Source organism: Ailuropoda melanoleuca, chromosome 4, assembly GCF_002007445.2.
Source record: "Ailuropoda melanoleuca isolate Jingjing chromosome 4, ASM200744v2, whole genome shotgun sequence".
NCBI classification, from domain to species: Eukaryota; Metazoa; Chordata; class Mammalia; order Carnivora; family Ursidae; genus Ailuropoda; species Ailuropoda melanoleuca.
Window position 1 is genome coordinate 14930340 of NC_048221.1, and position 20989 is coordinate 14951328.

Below are 20989 nucleotides of genomic sequence, written 5' to 3' on the forward strand. Positions count from 1 at the left end.
AATATTTCCTAAAATACTTTTTCAGTTCCATTCTCTTTCTTCTCTATTTATGAAACTCCAATGACTTGAATGTTAGATCTTTTGTTGTCCCTGAGGCTCTGGTTTTTTTTTTTTTTTTGAGGCTCTTCATTTTTCTCCAGTCTGTTTTCTCTCTTTTGTTCAGATTAGATAAATTCTATTGTACTATCTTCAGGTTCACTGATTCTTTCCTCTGTACCCCTCCATTCTGCTGGTGAGCCTATCCTTTGAACTTTTTATTACAGTTATTTTATATTCTAGTTCTAAAATTTCCATTTGGTTCTTCTTACAACTTCTCTTTCTTTGTAGAGACTTTTTGTTTTTTCATTTGTTTCAAGTATGTTTATAATTTCCCATCGAAGCTTTCTTATAATGGCTGCTTTAAAATCCTTGTCAGATAATGTTGGCAGTCTAGTCATTATGGTGACAGTCTGGTCATTATGGTATTGGCCTGTGTCAGTTGTCTTTTCTGACTCAGTTTGAGATCTTCCTGGTTCTTGGTATGATTAATGATTTTTTATTGAAATATGGACATTTGGAGAATTCTTTTAAGACTCTGGATCTTATTTATTTATTTATTTATTTTTAAAGATTTTATTTATCTATTTGACAGAGACAGCCAGTGAGAGAGGGAACACAAGCAGGGGGAGTGGGAGAGGAAGAAGCAGGCTTCCAGCGGAGGAGCCTGATTGTGGGGCTCGATCCTATAATGCCGGGATCACGCCCTGAGCCGAAGGCAGATGCTTAATGACTGCGCTACCCAGGCGCCCCTCTGGATCTTATTTAAACCTTATATATTGGGCGCCTGGGTGGCTCGGTGGTTAAGTGTCTGCCTTTGGCCGGGCGTGATCCCGGGGTCCTGGGATCGAGCCCCACATCGGGCTCCCTGCTCCGCTGGGAGCCTGCTTCTTCCTCTCCCGCTCCCCCTGCTTGTGTTCCCGCTCTCGCTGGCTGTCTCTCTCTCTGTCAAATAAATAAATAAAATCTTAAAAAAAAAAACACCTTATATATTAGCAGGGATTCCCTGGTACTGCTCCAGTGGGTAAAAGGGGGCACTGCCTCTGTATTTCTATGTAGCTGTAGAAGTCTGGGATCTCCAGGTGGCCATCACTGACATCCTGGGGATGGAGGACCTCCCTGTTACGGCTGGGCAGAGGTAGGAGCAGAGATTCCCCACTAGGCCCCTGCTGATATTGCCCTGATTGGGAAAGAGGACGTTGTTACTGTCCCCATGTGGATGCCACTGACACTGTGGAGGGGTGGCCCTGTTAACCACAGAGCAGGGACAGACTTCCTGACTCCTCCGACACTATCCCATCAGGGAGAGGGAGGGGCATTTTATTACTGCTGGTTGGGGTGGAAGTCCAGATACCCCCTGTGGTCTCCACTGTCACCACCAAAGAGGAATGTTCATTAATGCCCAGTGAGGGTATAAGTCCTGGCTTTCCACTGGCTTCCTCGGACACCACCCTGGTGCGCAGTTTGGTTGCCTTGCTGTAGCCTCCCAAGGTTGTAAGTCTAGGCTCTCCACTAAGCCTTTGCTGGTGGGGGTGGGCTGCCATTTTTTTCCGTGATGCTGGCCTGAGTAGAGGGGTTGTCTAAATTTTCTTTCTTGCTAGGCTGTCCCTTCCCTGGTAGTCTGGCCCAAGAGAGCAGGCTTTTCTTTTTTTCTTTCTTTCTTGTTTTAATTTTTAATTTTTAAAAAGATTTTTGTCTGTACTCCTTGACATTTCTGGGTTACTGACTTAGTTAGGTGCCAGTCCTGGGACTTACAGGGCATCAGGAAAATCCATGGAACTCACCACTGTGTCGTTCCTCAGGTGCTAAGGTCTTCAACCGCTCTGCCTTCTCTTTTTCATTTTTCAGAGTCCTAGGTTTGTTTTATGTATGGAATGACCGGGGTTTTTAGTTGTACCTCGTGGAAAGAATAGGGAAAAGTACATCTGTGCCATCATCCCAGAAGAAGATGGCATGCATAGTTTTAAAAATCCCCCCACCTCCTGTGAGATTCTGATCTGTGCTTCCTTGCCCCTCGCCCTTCCCTTAAAAATCATTGGACTAAAAGATACTCAAAATAATTTTCTATACTTTTTTCTAAGTTTAGCGTTTAATTTCTCGGTCTGTGTCACATGTGACAGGTTTCAGGCTGTGACAGGTTTCTACTACTCATTGCTCATGGAGCTTGCAGGCAGCAGAACAGCTCATTTTGCACACTGCTGTCACTGTTTTCCATCCACGGAATTGATGAATTGATATTTCCTCTTCCTCTGGATCCATTCCCGTGTCTAACAAATAGCCTTCATGCTATTCAGGAGGCCAGGAGAACCCACGTCTCAGAATACCTTTCAGATGACTCCCGCGAATCCTGAAATTTTCAAAAACGTTGCAGAAAAACTTAATGTTCTTTTGTTCCAGAAAAATGGAACAATTGTAGGAGAGCTGGTTTGGCTCGGAGAGTTGAAATCCTGGCATCTGCCCAAGTAGACGGGTAACAAATTGCAGTTCAAACCCATTAGTCTCATCTGTCGTTTAATGGAGGGTTTTCTGTTCCCAACTGTCTGGTTGGAAAAGCTGTCTGTATTGTTGGACGGCCGTGATGAAATCCTTGTCAGCTGGCGAAGAACAATTACCAAGGAATTAAGCAAATTGTTGCTTCTCGTCTGATTATTGATAGTTGTCAGAGTCTTGTGTCGTTCGTAGCAGGAGACAGCTTTCAAGTTCCCATAAAAATGATGGTGCCCAGAAAAGAAGGGTCAGGAAAATAGCAAGAAGAGGAGCTCACCGATCAAGCTGATTTCAGTGCAGAAAAACAGTGTGAGCTGCCTTGAAAACTGCAAAGACCACGATTTTCCATCCATTAATACTCATTCTCTAAATTGGCCTCAAGTGCACGTAGAACATGAGCCTTTCAAATTACGTGACCGTTTAGCCGTAGCCTTAGATTTGAAAAACAGGACCTTCAAGAATAAAACGCATGCTGTAGAAAAGCACAGTGCCCAGCATTTGTCATTTTCAATTTTCATGAAATGCTCACTTTCAGTCTAAAGTTAGACCCGAGATGAAAGAACATAATTACATAAAAATGAGCTTTTAGGCAAATGTTAGGTTCATGATTAATTAATTACCCTGATATTAACACCTGTTCCCTCAACTCTGCACAAAGGAGGAGAACAGAGAAGGGAAAGCAGGACAGAGGCGGAAACTTGGCAAAGGTGGAATTCAGCAGATGGTTGAAGGAAGAGGGATGCAAGGGAGTGGCCAGTGAGGCCGAGCAGTCTTGGGCGGTGGGAGTCTTTGGGAATAATAACCTGGGGAGGAGGAAGTGGTGGCCATGTGGTCTAGATGGGGAGCCCTAGCCAGGCCTAGACTTGACCCCTGGCCTTTCCCTGTTGAAGGGAAAGGTGCACACGAGGTGAAATGCAGCAGAACCTGGTGGCAGGGACAGGTGTGGGGCCCGGCTGCCCCGGGAGTTAGGGTGGATGGTCGGAATACCTCTCTTTCCCCCTCAGTCAAATGTGAATGAGTAGGACAGGGGTGGGGATGATTATTCATAGGAACTTCAGAGAAAGGAGGACAGACCATGAGATGAGGCACTATAGGTGGCCTTAATCTTCTTAGTGATGGAGGAGAAGTCCTCTCTGTGCTACCAACCCAGTGCTGATACGTAGCTGGTACCCAGTCAGTGTCTGCGGAACGAGTCAGTGAGCGAGTGAGCGAACAAACAGAAGCTCGACTTGGGTGGAAAATCCATCCTTTCTGCTCTCTTGTACCATCATTTTCTATCGCTCTAGCCAATTAGTGAGTCCCTTAGAATAAGGACTGGGTAGTAGGCCCTCAGTGAATGTTCTCTCATTGGTGGATCAAATGGGGAAAAAACAGAATTCAGAACCAGCCTTACACCAGGGAGCTGGGAAACTGATCTCAGTGGATTTGGGGGGGGGGGGCGGGGAATTAGCCTTTGTTTCTGGTAATCAAAACATTGATCAAAACAATGATCATTTGTTTTGTTGTAGAAGTTGCTAATGGAGGTAAACGTGGTTCTTTTTTTGCCTTTGGAAGTTTGGAGGTTCTGTATACAGATGTCTTAGAGTTCTTAGCGTGGTATGAATTGGGGCAGTATTTCTCTTGTGAACCCATATTTGGCAAAATTTAGCACAAATAAGCTAGATTGTGGTTCTAAGAAGAAACATACCACTTTTTAAGAAAGCCTATTATGTGTGTGTCTGTGTTTTAGTAAGATTTTATTTATTTGTTTATTTGAGAGAGACAGAGTAAGCGAGTGCGAGAGCATGAGCAGGGGGAGGGGCAGAGGGAGAGGGAGAAGCAGACTCCCTGCTGAGCAAGGAGCCCCATGCTATGTGGGGCTTGATCCCAGGAGCCTGGGATCATGACCTGAGCCAAAGGCAGATGCCCACCTGGCTCAGCCACCCAGGTGCCCCGAAAGCCTGTTGTGTTTAAAAAAATAGGAAGGGCTCTGACTCACGGCTTTCTTTCTTTCTTTTTTTTTTTTTTTAAATATGGTGACATTTGACTACCTGGAGTTTGGTATATTTGTTGCTGTAATGAAGATTTATTGGGTGCCTGCTGTGCACCCATACTGAGGCAGACGGTGTTGGAAAGACAAGCTGACCCTCTTCAGATAACCTGGATGCTCACCACAGTTGCCACATGAGGAAAGGGAGGCCCAGGGCGGTGCGCCATTTGTCCAGGGTCCCCAGTGAGTCCAGAGCAGACCCGTGGACAGAGTCCAGTGCTGAGACCCTGGTCTTCAGCCTGCCAACCCCGTGCTCCTGCCATCCATGGCCTTCCACTGCTCTCAGGAGCTGACAGCCTGTCTGGGAACGTGAACAAAACTTGGGGACTTAAATCATAGGGGCAAAAAGTCTGTGTTAGGTCCTAAGAGGACGGACATGTACTTGGCATTCCGGACTGAGTCAAGTGGGAGCATGGAGCACTCGGCGTCATTCCCCCGTGGCCTGGGCAGTAGACCAGTTGTCTGCCACGCTGTGGGGGAGTCTGGGGTACCCTTGGGGCTCCACCTCCTCGTCTTCATGCTGAACGTTTGCCAAGTGTATTACCTACATTTTCTCATCAGTCCTTGCGCCCATCCCAGGATTCGGTCCCATTAGTGACCCCTTTTTACAAACGTAGTGGTTATCCCTTGCTGCATGATAAACTGTCCCCAAACTTCACAGAGGCAGCCTTTGTTACTTCACAGTTTCTGTGGGGTAGGAATCCAGGCCTGGCTTAGCTGGGTGCCCCGGCACAGGGTTCCTAGTAAGGCTGTCACCAAGGCGGCAGTGTCGTCAAGAGCCGTCACACTGTAGGCTGATTCCAAGTAATAGGCGGTCACTACAAAATCAGGGGAGGTTGGAAAAACCATTTATAATTTTAGGAAAATCACCCATGCCCAGTGTCATCTTGAGGCAACCCAGTGTGTATGTACCTGTTGCCTTTTTTTTTTCCTGATACTCTTTTATTTTTTCATTATATAATTGAAACCATAAAATATAGTCAGTTTTGTATCAAGTATGTCATTAAACATTATACAGTGTTGACATAAGTAAAGGGTATAGTATTTGAGCCATTTCATTCGTTCTAGCTTTAGTGCACATTATACTCAAACAGAAAGACACCTGTGCAAACCTTCGTCACACAAGTTTAAGCGTACGTGGTGTGTGTTTGGTTCATGCAGCTCTCTGTCTTGCAAACACCCGGCATGCACGTCTTAATAAAAGTCGAGGTGACTTGGAGAGGAGGAAATCACTTGCAGAGGTGCAGATCCCGAGTCACTTGGACCCACGTTTGGATCCTAATTGTGCCTTCTCCTAACCACGCGACCTTCAACAAGTTACTCCGAGGCTCAGTTCTCTGATCTGTAAAATGATCATTCATTCATTCAGCAGCCACTTACTAAACATCCATTGTACCAGGTTGTGTTCTAGGCACTCAGAATTTACCAGTGGGAGGCACAAAGACAAAACCCTTTCTTTCACGGAGGAACCTTGAAACCAGTGCGCTAGGAATGGGGAGGCGGGTGGGGAGGGGGGAGACAGAGATAGACAAAACACATAATAAATAAGTAAACAGCAAAGTACATTAGAGGATCGTGAGTGCTATGGAAAGAAAAAAAGGCTGAACAGGGTAAGGGCAGGCAGGAGGATGGGGGGATGCAGTTTTAAACAGGGAGTTCAAGCCCATATTTGATAACTAGAGTAGCTGACTCCCGGGATCATAATAAGAACTAAACGAGATGCTTCTAAACAGCCAAACCCGAGTCCAGCTCTTGGTCAGTGCCTGGGAAATGCTCGTTACCATTATGGCTGCTGCTGTTGTTTTTGCTAAAAGCATATTCACCCCGGTATTCCTTTCTGGAGGCTGCTCCAGCTCCTTCCTTCTGCTTGATTTACCCACACCTCCTGGGGGCACGTGTTTGAGTCAGTCCAGCCGTCAGTCCAGGCGCAGCCGGGAAGGCCAGGGTGTACTTCTCAAGGTGCCATTTCACTCCCTGGTGTCCCTCTGAGTTGAGAGACCTGGATTCCAGGGTCCCTTCTGCCCCGCCCCCCACCCTATTGAGCTGGGCAGCCTTGGGCGCTGCCCCCTCCCCCAACCCCGGCCAAGTGCAGGTTCCTCGTGTGTAAAGCAGCGTGCACAGTACCTGCCTCCACAGAGCTGCCGTGGGGCGTGGGATGAGAGGAGGAGGGAAGAGCAGTGTGGGAGCACAGAGCCGTGTACAGACGTGTCCCATCACCTGCTAAAGAAGACCCCCGGCCAGGGCTGTGCTGCTCCACCTGCCTCCACTCTCTCTGCCCCCCTTCTGCCCAAGGTCCCCTTTAGGGGCATCCGCCTGAGGATTTTGACATCTTCCTCCTCATCCTCTTCCCCTGAAGCCTCAGGGGAGGGCCAGGCCACCCTCGTGGGTTTTCCGCAGCCTCCCCTCCGAAAAGCATTTCTCCTCTGGGCAGAGAAACGAGCTGTCAGAAAGTCTGGGTTGTTTTAAGCAGCCGACCCACAAGCTTAGGGAGTTACCCAATCAGGTTGCTGTGTGTGTTGTTGGAGAGGTGGGTTTCAAGTGGTTATTTGTTATTATTTCCTGTGTTTGTCTTGGGAAGACAGCAAGGGCAAGGACTCACTGTGAGAAGGGAGCAAGTCTGTGCTGGGCAGGACAGGAATCCAGGCATCCTGGTGGAGAAAGCCCTCTCAGCACAGGGCGCCGGGGACCTTGTTAGAAATCACATATCGGGGGCGCCTGGGTGGCTCAGTCGTTAAGCATCTGCCTTCGGCTCAGGGCGTGATCCCAGGGTTCTGGGATCGAGCCCCGCATCAGGCTCCCTGCTCCGCTGGGAGCCTGCTTCTTCCTCTCTCCCTCCCCCTGCTTGTGTTCCCTCTCTCAGTGGGTGTCTCTCTCTCTCTGTCAGATAAATTAATAAAATCTTAAAAAAAAAAATCGCATATCGACTCAGTTGTGCTCTTGCTCGTGTCGAAGCCCGACTGAGCTCTGCGAAGACACAAGGACAGGACCGGATCCTGCCGCTGATGCAGTATTTGGGAGGGAGATGTATTTGGGGGGAACCTCTTTGCAGTGGTTCTCAACCCTGGCTGCTCATGACATTTCCGGGGGTGGGGTGAGACCCAGGCACCAGGAACTTCCGCAGCTCCGTTCCAGGGTGCCACCAAGTTTGAGAGCCAGTGCTAAGTTTAGAGGACTTAGTGTGGGGGTGGCCGTTCATGTCCCGTTCCGGCAGATTTTCTCCCTCTTCCTTCTTCCAAAACAGCGGGTGCACGGAGCTGTGGACTGGAACCCTGAACCAGCCCCAGTGAGGAACATCTGATGCAGCCTCGGTTTTTTTTTTTCTTTTTTTTGTCTTCAGTTGCACAATGAGTCCTGAGGTTAGCTTCTCTGTCCTTTGAGCTATGCTGTGTTTTCAGAGCCCTTCACTCTAGGATTGGAGAACCTGAAATGGAATAAAAGGCAAGATCATTACCATACACTTCCTTTGGATCCGATGCAGTTAAGGAACAGTTGACAAAAAATGCACGGTACAGAAGCTCAGTTTTTTAAAAAGGGACACGAACACCTCTCTCCTCTGTTTCCAGGCCTCATTGTTTTGAAGGCAGGAAGCTCACAGGGACTGGGGAGAGGTGGCAGATGTCTTTCCACTGGAAATGGACGCGAGGGGTGATTGCTCCTCTTTCTTACCGTGTTTATGTCCCAGTGTACCGGGCTGCTGAAGGGCTGACTTAATAAACACATAGCCTCGGGTTTTTGTTTTATTGCGTTTAATCCTGAGAGCGAACCTGAATATGGTGAGGCTGTAAGGCAAATTAAATGCATGATGGCTTTGAGTGATGTCCACTATTCTGTGATCTGGGACCAGTCTCTGTCAGAGATGCCAGGGAACCGAGGAACAAAGACCCAACCAAATCCTGCCAGAGCAGAGAGGCTCTGACTTGCCTGGCTCTCCCCACCTGGGTGTGTGTGTGTGTGTGTGTGTGTGTGTGTCGGGGCGGGGGGCTTGCACCAGCGGTGACGGACGGAACACCCTTGTGTGGCGGTCTCCATCTGGATCATGTGTTTGGCCTTTCCCTCATGAACACCATCTCTTTGTAGTGAGAAGGCCAGTATTTGGGAAGGGATAGTGATGCTAAGTGACCATGAGTTAGGTCCTTTGTCCTCCCTTTCTCCTTGTCCCAGTGGCCCCCACCTCTGAGTGTGTGACAAGGAAGCCGGCCTCACTGCTCCGTGATACACTGTGGACCAAGCCAAGGGAAATAGCCCGGCGACCCTCCTGGGTGGCCAGCGCGTGCTCTGGTTACGTTACCGAGTGTGTCCTTAGAACACCTGCTCAGATGGGCTTCGTTACCCCAGTTTTCTAGATGGAGACACTTGGGTAGGGCCACAAAGTAATGATGGTGTTAGGACTTGAACCCAAGTCAGTTGGCCCCACAGTAGAATGTCTTTCCCATAGATCATGCTCTCTCCAGAGTCTTCATGGAGTGAGGACTGTGTCTTCAGGAGCAGGCCTCAGTGAGGTACCCAGAAGGTGACTGACCACCCCGATTCTTCCTTCATAGGCCAAATGCTGTTTCATATCAGAGACAGCAAAGTTGGCTCAACCTTCTTAGGCTCCGTCATGGCCGGATCGGTGTGCTGCGGGAACCCCTGGCAAGGCCGGCTCGGTTATTCACTTGTGTGGTCAGTGAGGTATGGACGGCGGGCCTCAAAGGATGACGTGTTGAGCCCCACTTGTGTTCTGAGGGAGCTCACCTTCTGCGTTGGGCTCTGTGTTTGGCTGTGAATGTGCAAAATATTTTTAATGCTGAAAACCTGGCATTGTAAAATGCAGAATTGCAGCACAGAGGAACGGTGCTCGTTGAGATCCCAGATTCATAAATTTAGCCTCTTGACAGCTAGGCTGTGCTTTCTGGAGTTCAGGGGGATATGAAAGTCGACACCTTTATATAGATCTATGTGGCGTTCGGCTGAATTGCCGTTGCTTTTGGAACTATAACTTTGAATTGCTTGGTTTTGTTTTAAAAACAAGTCTACAGCGACGTGGGCGTTGGCTTATTTGGAAAGCAGGGGAATGAAGAGGGATTTGGAAGACAGTGCACATCCTTCGCTTGACTTCTCTGGGGGTCGCGTGGAGAGGTCTTACCAGGTTGGCGCTACCCCACAGCTCGTGGACAGCCGTGGCCAACGGAGCCACGGACCCAGGGCTCCCCCTTGGGGTCACCGTCAGGGCTGGGCCTGGGTGCGGGGGGGCGGATTCCAACAGACACTATTTAAACTCTCATTTGTTCAACAACTCTCTCCTGGGAGGGGGATAGCCTGATGTGGCGTCAAGGAAAATTGTGTGCCTCTCCGACTTCAAGACAGGAAAGTCACTACGTGACAGCATTACGTGAGATTCGCCAAGTCAGGCAATGACTTGCAGGCATATGACACGATTGAAAATTTAGGTAGTAAAATCGATTGCTCGCTTCCCAGTAGCACTTCGCATGCAGAGCAGAGTTCTGGAATTACAGCTGCCTCCGCCCCCCGGACTTGATAGGCCTCTCCTCTGGGTGGTCTGGGAGTTGGTAGAAGGGCAAGGAGTTTGTGTCCCATAGCATTTCTGTGTAAGGCTGCAAGATGTCCTTGGGAGAGATGCCATCACACCAGCTGGAGCAGGAATTCTAAGTTAACTTGTGTTTCTGCCTATGTGGCTTTTTATGGAATGCCCGCCAGGCAGTTGTTTTGTTCACTCTCCCTTTATCTGCCTGTGGTCACAGACTCAAAAACTAAAAAGATAAAAACCGGGTGACTTGGTTGGTTAAGCATCTGCTTTCGGCTCAGGCCATGATTCCAGGGTCCTGAGATCGAGTCCCGCATCGGACTCCCTGCTCTGCGGGGAGCCTGCTTCTCTCTCTGCCTGACTCTCCCTCTGCTTGTGCTCTCTCTCTCTCTCTGATGAATAAATAAAAATCCTTAAAAAAAAATAAAAAGATCAGGGGGCACCTGGGTGGCTCATTTGTTAAGCGTCTGCCTTCGGCTCAGGTCGTGATCCTAGGGTCCTGGGATCAAGCCCCGCATCGGGCTCCCTGCTCAGCGGGAAGCCTGCTTCTCTCCCACTCCCCTTGCTTGTGTTCCCTCTCTCGCTGGCTGTCTCTATCTCTGTCAAATAAATAAATAAGATAAAAAGATCAAAACCCTTCCAGCAGGGTTTCTCCCCTTGCTACTAGTAACATTTGGGGCTGGATGATTTTTTGTTCTAGGATCTGTCCTGTGCACTGTAGGGTAGCACTACCGCTACAGTAGTGACAGAGATGTCTCCCGAGTTACACACGTCCCTGGGGAGCGGCTGTTCTGCCTTGAGAATCCTTTTCTTAGGGAAAGGAAGGAAGAAGGGCCATTAACATCTTTGTGAGCCCCCCCCCCAAGACCTTTGTCCACAGGGCTGGGTTTTGAGTAGATAGTTCCCCTGACATGGAATTTCTAGTCACTTGACAAAAGTTAAAGCTTTTCAGCAGTTTAATTCCAGAAAGATGTCTTGGATGATTTGTACTGAGATGAGGCATTAGAAGACCAGAAATAGCTATTTTGGTTTTGGGGAGTTTTTCAAAGTTAGCAAATCCAGAGAGGTTCCAGAAGGGTTCTATAACTTTTTCGGGGAATGCATTTCTGAGCAGGGTCTATCTCGGACCACGGTCATGGTTCTTCTGGGACTGGCCCCTGGGGAGCCTGGCGAGTGTCTGCAGTGACATCACTTCACGGGTGGAGTGCACGGTACTGAGGGTACCGGCTGGGCATGGGAGCAGGCAGGCAGGATGGCAGGTCCTGTCTTCAGGGCATCGCCCACCTCCTCTGGGCGGGCCTTCGGTGCTTGCAGCCCTGGGGGCAGGTGAGGGAACATACACTGAAATGAAACTGTCTGGAGGGGATTATGGTCCTTGGAGCCGTGGTTTTCCAGCTGTACTCTTTTAGCAGCTGACATTACTTTTTCTTCAAACAATATGTGCAGAAACCTAATATAAATAAAACAGGTCAGAGCCAAGTTTGAGGCCAGGGTGCGAGAAGGGGGCCCATAGTCCCCCATCCCTCACCTCCCCTTCCCTCCGCTCACCTCCCTTCCCCTCGCGTCCGAGGAGAAGGCACTCTGCGTTATACAGCTGACTGAAAGTAGGCTAATGCTTGGCTGGATGACAATCTTTTCCTTTTTCTTTTTTTCCTGACTGGATCTATCATCTTTTTTTCTATTTTAGGTTAAAATGGTTTTCAAAACCATAAACCAGTGTGGAGATAATAATGCTGTTTAATTTTTTTCTCAATACGGAGGCAGATTCAAGGGCTAAGAACATGTATACATATATACATATATGTATTCATTGGAAGTATTTTGATATCCCCTTAGGAAAACTTAAATATATAGAAAAATAGAGAAAAGAGAACTCCCCTCCCCTCCATGTAATGTTGTCATGATTTTGGTCACATTTGCTTCACGTATTTCCTTTAACTTCTAATGGATGAGAATTTTAAAAGACATTCACCATAACAAGGTCTGGGAATATTTTTACCCAGTTCCCCTTACCCCACCACCCCCCACTGCCCCAGTTCATCTTGTGGACTGACGTGATTTGAATTTCATTTGTGAAACCTATGTGGAGATACCAATTTGATTCAACATGCAAACATTCTTTTTTTTTTTTACTTATTTTTTAAATTCAATTAATTAACATATAACAACCTGCAAGCATTCTTATATCCATTTAGATTTTGGGGTGCCTCAACCCGAGCAAAAGAAAACATACAGAGCATAGCTTCCCGCCCTGGGTTTTGTTAGAAAATGAGAGTTCTTAAGTGGCCTGTCTGGAAAACGGGGGAAAATGAGTTCTGTGCTGTGCCTGCAAGGGCTGGGGGTGGGCAGGTAGCTGGTAGAGAAAAGATAAGGAAATCTCAGAAGGTGAATTTGGAGGTTTGGGGGAATAAGCCCACCCATTGTGTGCTGGGCCCATTCTTGAGTTGGCAAAGTGCTTGGTGTGTGACATTCCTGCAGACCTGGGGCCCCAGCTCTGGCATTGTGCGGGGCCGGCCCGCCGGGGACCAGCCAAGCTGTTAGACTGGCGGGTTATTCACTACCTGCCTTGCAACAGGAGGAGGGAAGCCAGTGATCAGAGTTGAATTCCTTGTTTTCTCAGAGTTTACGCTGCTGTTTTTATAAAATAGCACATAAAAGGACCCAAGAATCTTACATAAGAAAAATAGCCCATTGGGGCCCCAGTGTGACACCTTGCCCAGTTCCTGGCCCACTTGCCTGCCTGGGTTTTCAACTGTGTCTTCATTCATTCATCTGAAGAATGACTGAGTTATTTGCACTTTTGATAGAAGTATGCCTTATATCAATAGTCCGTTCCAAATGGAACCATTTAGAATGGTCTCTGCCCTACGTTCATTTCTATGTTAGCTATTTATTTGAAGTTAAGGACCACTCGAAAAGAAACAGTGTGACAGCATAGAGGTTTTATGCTTACTTGACTTTATCAACTTAGAAATTGGTTGATCAGTAACTTGTTTTTAAAGATTCTATAGTAAATGTGTTTTCAGGACAAATTCTTGGAACCTTAGATTTAGGCATGGAAATACAAGCCAGGTGATTTCTCACTAAGTTTAATTTTTAATAATGGTTTTAATGGGTCTTCCTGACCAGGCAACAGCCTGATTCACCTAATGGAATAAATGGAATATAAATAAGTCTTAAAAAGCTTCCAGGGCCCAGTTACACGTAGAAACACAAGATTTGTTTTCAAATGAGCACCCGACTGAAGCAGGCAACTATTCCTCTTGAATTTTGTGGTTGCTTTCAAAATGAACTACGTTCGGGAATTAGCGTCAGGATCCCCAAAATACATGCAGACAAAAATGGTAATGCCCAGTTTCATACAGTGTCATTCACCTGTTACTTGCATGGCCCCAGGGAGAGGTGTGCAGGAGACGATGAGTTTCTTATCATTAAACTGACCCCGGGAAAGGTAGGGGTGGCATTTCAGTAATAGCTTTCTTTCCAGAACGAATTGCTTCTTCCCTCACTTTACGAGTTGGCAGAAGATATATAGGTTGGTAAATATTTTTGCGGTATGATTGCTTTTTAAAAGTGAATTGCAAGGCCAGTGCGTACGTTGGTGGTGGGGTGAGGGGGAATGTTTACAATGGCCTATGAGTGATTTTTTTTCCCCTCTCTGGCAGGAAATAACTACCTGTTTACCAGATTACTACAAATGGACTCAGTACCTCTTTATTAAGCTCTACGAAGCTGGGCTGGCCTATCAAAAGGAGGTAAGTTAAAGTTAGCTGCACTGTAAAATTTTTGTAAATCTTCTCAGTTTTATTAGAGCACATCATGGTTAACTAAGCTACAAGCCCTGCACAGAAGCAGTGGAAATGGACCCCACCTCAAGTTCATGAAATCAATCACAGCAGACGCAGAGAGTAACTGCTGCCCGGCTGAGTTTGGTGCCTCCAGGACAGGCCTGGGCTTCTGTCTATCTTGAATTCCACCACAAGGTGTCTGGTGCCTATCCTGACGTCAAGGAGGGAGCATAGGAAGAGAGGAAGTTTCTCCAGCCCCAGCTCAGCTACCTCACTCAGCCTGGGTAACTTAACTCTAGGAATTATGGTTTCTCATCTGCTACGTGGGTGGTTGCAGCTCTCTTGCATGGCCTGGGGAAGATTTGGGGTGCTATTTAAGGAACAGCTCTCATAGGGGTGCCTGGGTGGCTCCGTCGGTTAAGCGTCTGCCTTCGGTTCAGGTCATGATCTCGGGGTCCTGGAATCAAGCCCCACGTGGGGCTCTCTGCTCCGTGGGGAGTCTGCTTCTCCCTGTACCCCTCCCCTCCCCCTGCTCATTCCCTCTCTCTCACAAATAAATAAACAAAATCTTTAAAAAAAAATGTAGAATCAGTATGGAGACAAATGCAGAAGGCTCGATTTGAATTTCAGAATAAAACCAAAATGTCATCAACCTTGACAACATGAAAACCGTATGGCTGACCAAAATCAGGAGGTGAAATTGGGGAAGCAAAGTAGAAGCAAGCGGGAGGTGATCCCTTTATCTTTCATAACAAGGAGGCGTGGTGAAGAACTAGAGCTGTACGTCTGTTTCGTTTTCGTTTTGTTTTTTAGTAGTTAGAACGGGAGCTATTAAAGCTCAAGGTAACAAAGACCGCAGAAACTAGAAGAGGGGTCGGGGCTGGAAGGAAGGCTGCGTGATCATGCTGAATATCTCCTATTTCATGGCAGAGCTTCAGTAAAACTGTCTAAAGGGAATACGCCAAAATCGAAGTGTGATTTCACTAAAGTTACAATGGTAAATACCAGAAGAACTAACGGACAGAAGCTGCTCATAGTGGGGGCATATTTTGATAACCATTCCAGATTATTTATGAATGTTCTTTTTTTGATACGACACCAAAACTCAGCAAGTGGTGGTTTCTTCAGAGTTAGCTGCAGTGTGAAATCTGAAACGTCCGTGAACGTCTATACTCTCCTACATTAAAATGCATTGGCCTGTCTTGCACTTGGAATGGATTTTTTTTTTTTTTACCCGTGCATCATCTTATAACATCGTGCATCAGTCCTTTGGAAAACCCGGGTCTAGTGAGTTACGCAGACCTTCCAAATGTTGCCATATTTCATCTCAGAATACCCTCAGAAGAGTTTTTAAGTGGTGGGAAGCTGTGAAGTTCATGGTGGGCGGATGCAAGTTCTCTACAATTCTGATTTTTTTTTTCCCTTCAAAGTTCAAATTTTATCATTGGCAACAGAAACCATCCGTCGTTTCCCTTGGAGCAATGGGCTCACTTTGTTTATTTTTGCGAACATGTTTGCCAGATTCCTAAGTCTCGATCACCATAGTTTATCATCAGTCCTTCTTTCACATAAAAACATAGTTACACGAAAAAAAAAATACTGGCTGATCCTGCTCGCCCCTCCAACAGTCGTGCGTGTGCTTGTTCTAGAGACAACTGTCCCACTGCGCTGTGTGGGAGCACTTAGGCCTGCATCCCATCTCACCACAGAAGTTACGACGAGGACGTGTGCCCCAGAGTTGAGATTTCAGAGCACGGGTACATTTTACTGCTTCGTCAAGCACGTTAGTGGTGAAACTGACTTTTTTCCCCCCTTTCTACCGGGAGTGCACGGTGGTAAAGAATCCAGGGACCCCTCGTGGAGTCCGGTGCCACGGCCCGGCTTCATGCTGAGGGCCGACTGTCTCACCCACCATCACTCCTGCACCCTCAGTGCAGATGTGAACACAAGGCAAAAGGCAAACAGGGTCTTATTATTATAACGAAGAGTTTTCACCTGCAGACCCCAGGGTCTTGAAAGGGCCTCCGGGACCCCCAGAGGTCACACTTTGAGAACCGCTGTCCAACGTAAATAACCCTTACCCCCTGCTCCCGTCTTTAAATCAAGAATATTAAAATGTCGATGATTTAAAATACATTGTTGTTGAGCTGATTTTATTTTTTCGGAGGAAGACTTGAGTCCCCATTAGCCTTTGGGGTGAATTGATGGGGAAGTTTGTGGAACTGGATCATGACCCCTGTTCCACCCCTGTAGACTCTCCTGGGTCAGTTTAATTTCTTAAAACACTGTAGCTGTTTCTGGGCCCGGAGCCCCCTCAGGTGGGGAATGGAGAGAGATAAGAATACCTGTCCCAAGTTCTTGCCCACAGCAGATCTTTTTGTATTGTGAAAGCATGGTTTCCCCAAGTTACACACCTGGTTTCCACACAAATACAAAATGAACATGCATCAGAGATGTTATCCAACTCATTAATTAGTGAGGAAACCAGTCGTATGTTAAGAATGGTTCAAATCGAGATTTCAAGGAGCAGAGATTTATCGAGTCAAAGGAATACTGAAATGAATCTGCTAATAGAATCCAAGCCACTTCATGGCCTACAAGGCAGTAAACCTAACTTTGGGAGCTGTCTTTGCTATCAGACACATCATTTGCGTTGGCACTGCGTGGGAGCCCGTTGGCATTACTCTCAGACAGAAACCCTTTGCATTGAAATAAGTTTTCTACAAGTTGCCCTCTCCTCTCGCACCCGGGCAGGATTGTGAAATAACTCAAACCGTAGTAAACAGGAAGTCAAACAAAGGCACCCACCTTTCTCGAAAATCAGATCATCCCTGGGGGATGTGGGCCCGTTAGACGGCCCCAGCCTACATGGAAAGGACACCTCCTAGTCCCTTTGGTCTGTTTCTGAGATGTGGATAATTTTTCTTAAGAGCATTACTCAATAGTCAGAAGTAAAAGGGTAGGAGGAGAATCAGTGGGAAAGCATCCTAGAGTCCCACCTCTACTCCAGGTTCTGTGCTGACCTGGCAGCCTGACAGGCACATTTTCAGAAGAGCCTCCCTTGCTCCAGCCATTACATCCCAAAGGGGCCTCCACACTGGCATCACCCGTGGGTCCAGGGCAGAGGGAGGAGGAGATAGCATGAGCTACGTTATGCTTCCCAGGTGACAGCAAGGATGACTCAGATCCGAGTAAGCCATGAGAAAGCCCTAGCAAAGCAGAGGGTGCCCTGCGGGTAAACCAGAGTAAACAGTTGTTGGAAGAGTGTAAGCAGTCGTATCGGATTAGCCAATGTTCCCTCGCCTCAGGGGTGTGGTTACTGTTTATTTTACATGCATGGGATGTTGAAATGATGGGGTACACTGACTTAATAGGGTCAACATTTCTTGCATGGAGCCCTTATGTGTGCTGTGTAATATTCCTTCCTAGGATTTTATTCTTTGTCACTATTTATTTTCTATTTCAGTTGAATTTTTGAAGATATTGAATATTTATCGTAATATTCCTGTACATCGGACACTTGGTCTCTGTCTCTGCACTCGGGGTGTATTCATGGTACCTCCGTTTTACAGCACGTCAAACCCAAATAGGAAACTGAACCTCGTCACTGTTGGGTTAGATCCAAAGCCAATCACAGGCAGCATCTTAGGAGCTAAATAACTTTTTTAAAGATGGAAGGAGTTCTGGGAGAGGGTCTCATTGCATGGACACGGCCGTCCTGCTGGCTCCAGATGTCTCTCTTCTCATTCCCCCTACACCCTCACCCCTGCCGCGATGCATCCCCCTGGGTAATCTAGTCGAGTTTCCCCACTGACAGCTTCTCTCTTAAACAACTTGTATTAATTTCCTATTGTTGCTGCTGTAATAGATTACCACAGACGGGGTCGTCATAAAACACAAATTGATTGTCTTACAGTTCTGGAGGTCAGAAGTCCATGAAATGGGTCTCACTGGGATAAAAATCTAGATGTCGGCAGGGCCGCCTTCCTTCTGGAGACTCTGGAGGAGAATCTGGTTGTTTGCCTTTTCCAGTTTCTGGAAGCTGCCTGCATTCCTTGACTTTTGACCCCACTTGCCTCCCCACCCCCAATCTTCAAAGCCAGAGCATAGCATCTTGCAAGCTCTCTGCCCTGGGCTTCCATCCTCCCATCTTCTTCTGATTGACTCTTCTGCTCCCTCCCCCTTTCTCTTAGATGAGTCTTTGCCATGACTTTGGGCCCGCCTGGTTAATCCAGGCTAATCTCTCCATCTCGGGATCCTTCATTTGATCATACCGTCCAAGACCCTTTCGTCGTGTAGGTAACATATTCACCAGTTTCGGGGATCAGGACATGGACATCACATCTTTGTGATTGTTCTGCCTGCCATAAGCCTCTTCTCCCAGATTCTCTGAGGATTAACCAAGCCGGTGCTTGGGAAGAACACGGGATGTCTAGCACACAGTTGGTGCTCGATAAATGCCTGTGGAATTACCTAAAATCATGGTTCGTTTAAATTGGAAAAATAGAGAGGAAAAAGTTCCTAAAGCTTCCTGGCTAATTCTAAGGCAGCCCATCCACGGCCAGGTATTAGGGAAGAATAAGGTAGCTTATTTTCTGGATTTCATTTAGAAAGGTCGTGTTTTTGTTGCTAGTTGTTGCCTGAAAGGTTTTTGGTGTATTAATTTTTTTGAGTCCACCCAGCCACGATCTTAAGGAAAAATCATAAATAGAGTGCAAAAAATGCACATTTGGTAATGTTGTCTGAAGGTCAGCCTTAGCCCTAATCCAAGGTATTATATTCCATGTAGGTCTCCTTTTATTGGCTAGCTATTTTCAAATTGGCTTTAAAACATAAAACGAATTGGTGTCAGTTAGTATTCCGTTCAAAGGGCTTATTTCAAAATACAAACTTTTGAAATTAACACCAGAAAGTTAATTGACTCTAGAAAGACTGCAGGTAGCATTCTCTGTGAAACATACTAAGCCAAAAATAACCCGCCTATTAATGCCTTTCCTCTAACAGCATTGTCATAACTTTTTTTGAAATCGGAGATAGCCTTAACCCTTAAATTCAGCTCTGGTATAAGCTGTCTAAATGAACTTCTATTTGGGGAGAGCGTTTTAGCAGAGCATTACCAAACAGCTGGAGTGTTGAAGTCTTTTGTCCTTAACGAGTGCTATCCATCAAAAGGCTCATTTCCTTTGCAAACGGAATCTCTTCTTGCTCTCCCGAAACAAAAATATTTTTAGCCCAAGCTATGAATGTAAAGACCTCCGCTTGGCAGAACCTTAATTTCACCTCTCTGGTTTAAAAAAAAAAAAAAATGATGTGGTAGAGGCAGTTAGTAGAGAGGGTGCTGTGACGCCTGAACGTCGTGGGGAGTTGTGGAAGCCAGCTGATCTGTGATTGTTGTCCTTGGGCTCCTGCAGGATTTCAGAGGCAGCTGGGGACAGAGCTAATGCACTCACCTGAGCGAGCTAGGTTTGCGGCAAGACCTTGCGTTCTGGGGAGCCTACAGGACCGCACATTGTGCGCAGGCGGGCAGCCTCTCCCGCTCTGCCCCCTGGTGGCAGTGGAAGGTAGTGGCAGTAAATAACCGGTCACCTTGGAGACCCTCCCCTCCCCACTCAGTCCAAACCCAGGCCCATTCTGAATGGAATGGAGCAAGATGGATATTGAGAGTTTGATTTTTTAATAAGATCTATGTGGTGTTCCTTAATAAGGCGTGGTTTTGTCAGGAAAAAAAGCTAATGGACCTTGAGAAAATGAATATCTTAAAGCATCCTTCTGGAACCCGCAGCTGCCTCACATCACACTCAGCAAAGGTTCTTGGTAGTGTGAAAGCAGAGCCCGAGGAGAAAGCAGCAAGGAAGATGATGGAGAGTAGCCAAAGGCCTGAGGAGTGAGGTATTGGCCAGGAGACGAAAGCATGCTAGCGGGAGGTGTGATCCTAGAAGGGACTGGCGCCCGAGGTAAAGGGCGAGGCCCAGGGAAGGAAGGGGAAGGAGGATCCAAGTGAAGGGGGAGGATGAGATAAAGCAGGAGGTTTGGAACAGGAGGCTCCCTGGGTCAGTAGACGCCACACAGCTGCTGTGTAACAGAGAGGAGAATGGAAAAATGAGATTTCGAGATGAAAACACCCTGAGAATCCCCAACGGAGCCCCTAGTCGCCTACACCCCTGAGAACCTACAGGCCAAGAAGGGAAGGGGGAGGGGGGCAGAAATGATGGGACACCCACCATCACCATTGTGAACCTGGCTCATTGAGGTTTGATTGTGTCACGGGGCGCATTTCTAAGAGGCTTTCTGAAAGCTTCCCACAAATCACTCAAACAAACAAAAATATGAATCCTGGTATTTAACCCTTCCTTGGTCAACTGGAGAAATTGCTCTTACTTGGAATGGCTCCTTCTGTGATGTTCCCAGGTAACTTAAGTGAGGGAAGCAGTGGACAAAATCTCCCAGAGTTCAGTGTGTTTGCAGAGGTTTTCATGATATCATGGGTTGATTTAATCATTTATTGATTTAAGGTTGATTTCAAAATACGGGTTCAGGCTGTGTTTTACAAATAAGGCTAGTTAACGCTGAGGGAGCACAGAGGTGGCTTTAGTGGGTGATAGCAAACAGAGGTCAACCAGGAAAGGAAAGGAAAGGACTGTAGTCAGGGACATTGTCCCGAAACGATTTTAAATGTAGCAAGACTGTGCTTGAGTAGAAATCTAGGTGTCCATCAGAGTCAGTGTTCAAGACGTGAAAATCCAGGAATGCTGGATGAGAGAAGACCCTGGTTTCAAGGGAGGCTGTATGATAGAGACTTTTGTAGGAATGGAGACCCGAGAAAAGGGATTTGGGAAGCAGGTCCTGGGGGCTTTACGAGGCTGCACATGTTATACGCCCAGGACCCTGGTGGCCCTCCGTTTGGCCCACCCCCTGGGTTAGCAAGCTGTGGAGAGATTGCACTTGAACCCTGCCGGTCTGAGGATGGGCCAGATCGTGGTCCTGGGAAGAAATGTCAGTGGGTTCTCCCAGCTGATACGTCTTTGATTTGAGATGCTGTTTCCTATTGTGCTGTTCCTCTCCCCTCAGGACTTTCACGGGGGCAAAATTGGTGTTGTGTTTTGCTTTTATTGGTCTTTTCATTCA

At 47.2% G+C, this 20989-nt stretch overlaps 1 protein-coding gene across 2 annotated transcripts in view; it reads left to right on the forward strand.

Moving 5' to 3' along the window:
- LARS2 (leucyl-tRNA synthetase 2, mitochondrial) overlaps positions 1-20989 on the forward strand; it is a 141619-nt gene that overhangs the window by 37604 nt on the left and 83026 nt on the right. For both annotated transcript variants that reach the window (XM_034658171.1, XM_002912754.4), the window contains one exon: positions 13742-13831. In XM_034658171.1, coding sequence (XP_034514062.1) covers positions 13742-13831 — 90 coding nt within the window. The remainder of the gene's footprint in view (positions 1-13741; positions 13832-20989) is intronic.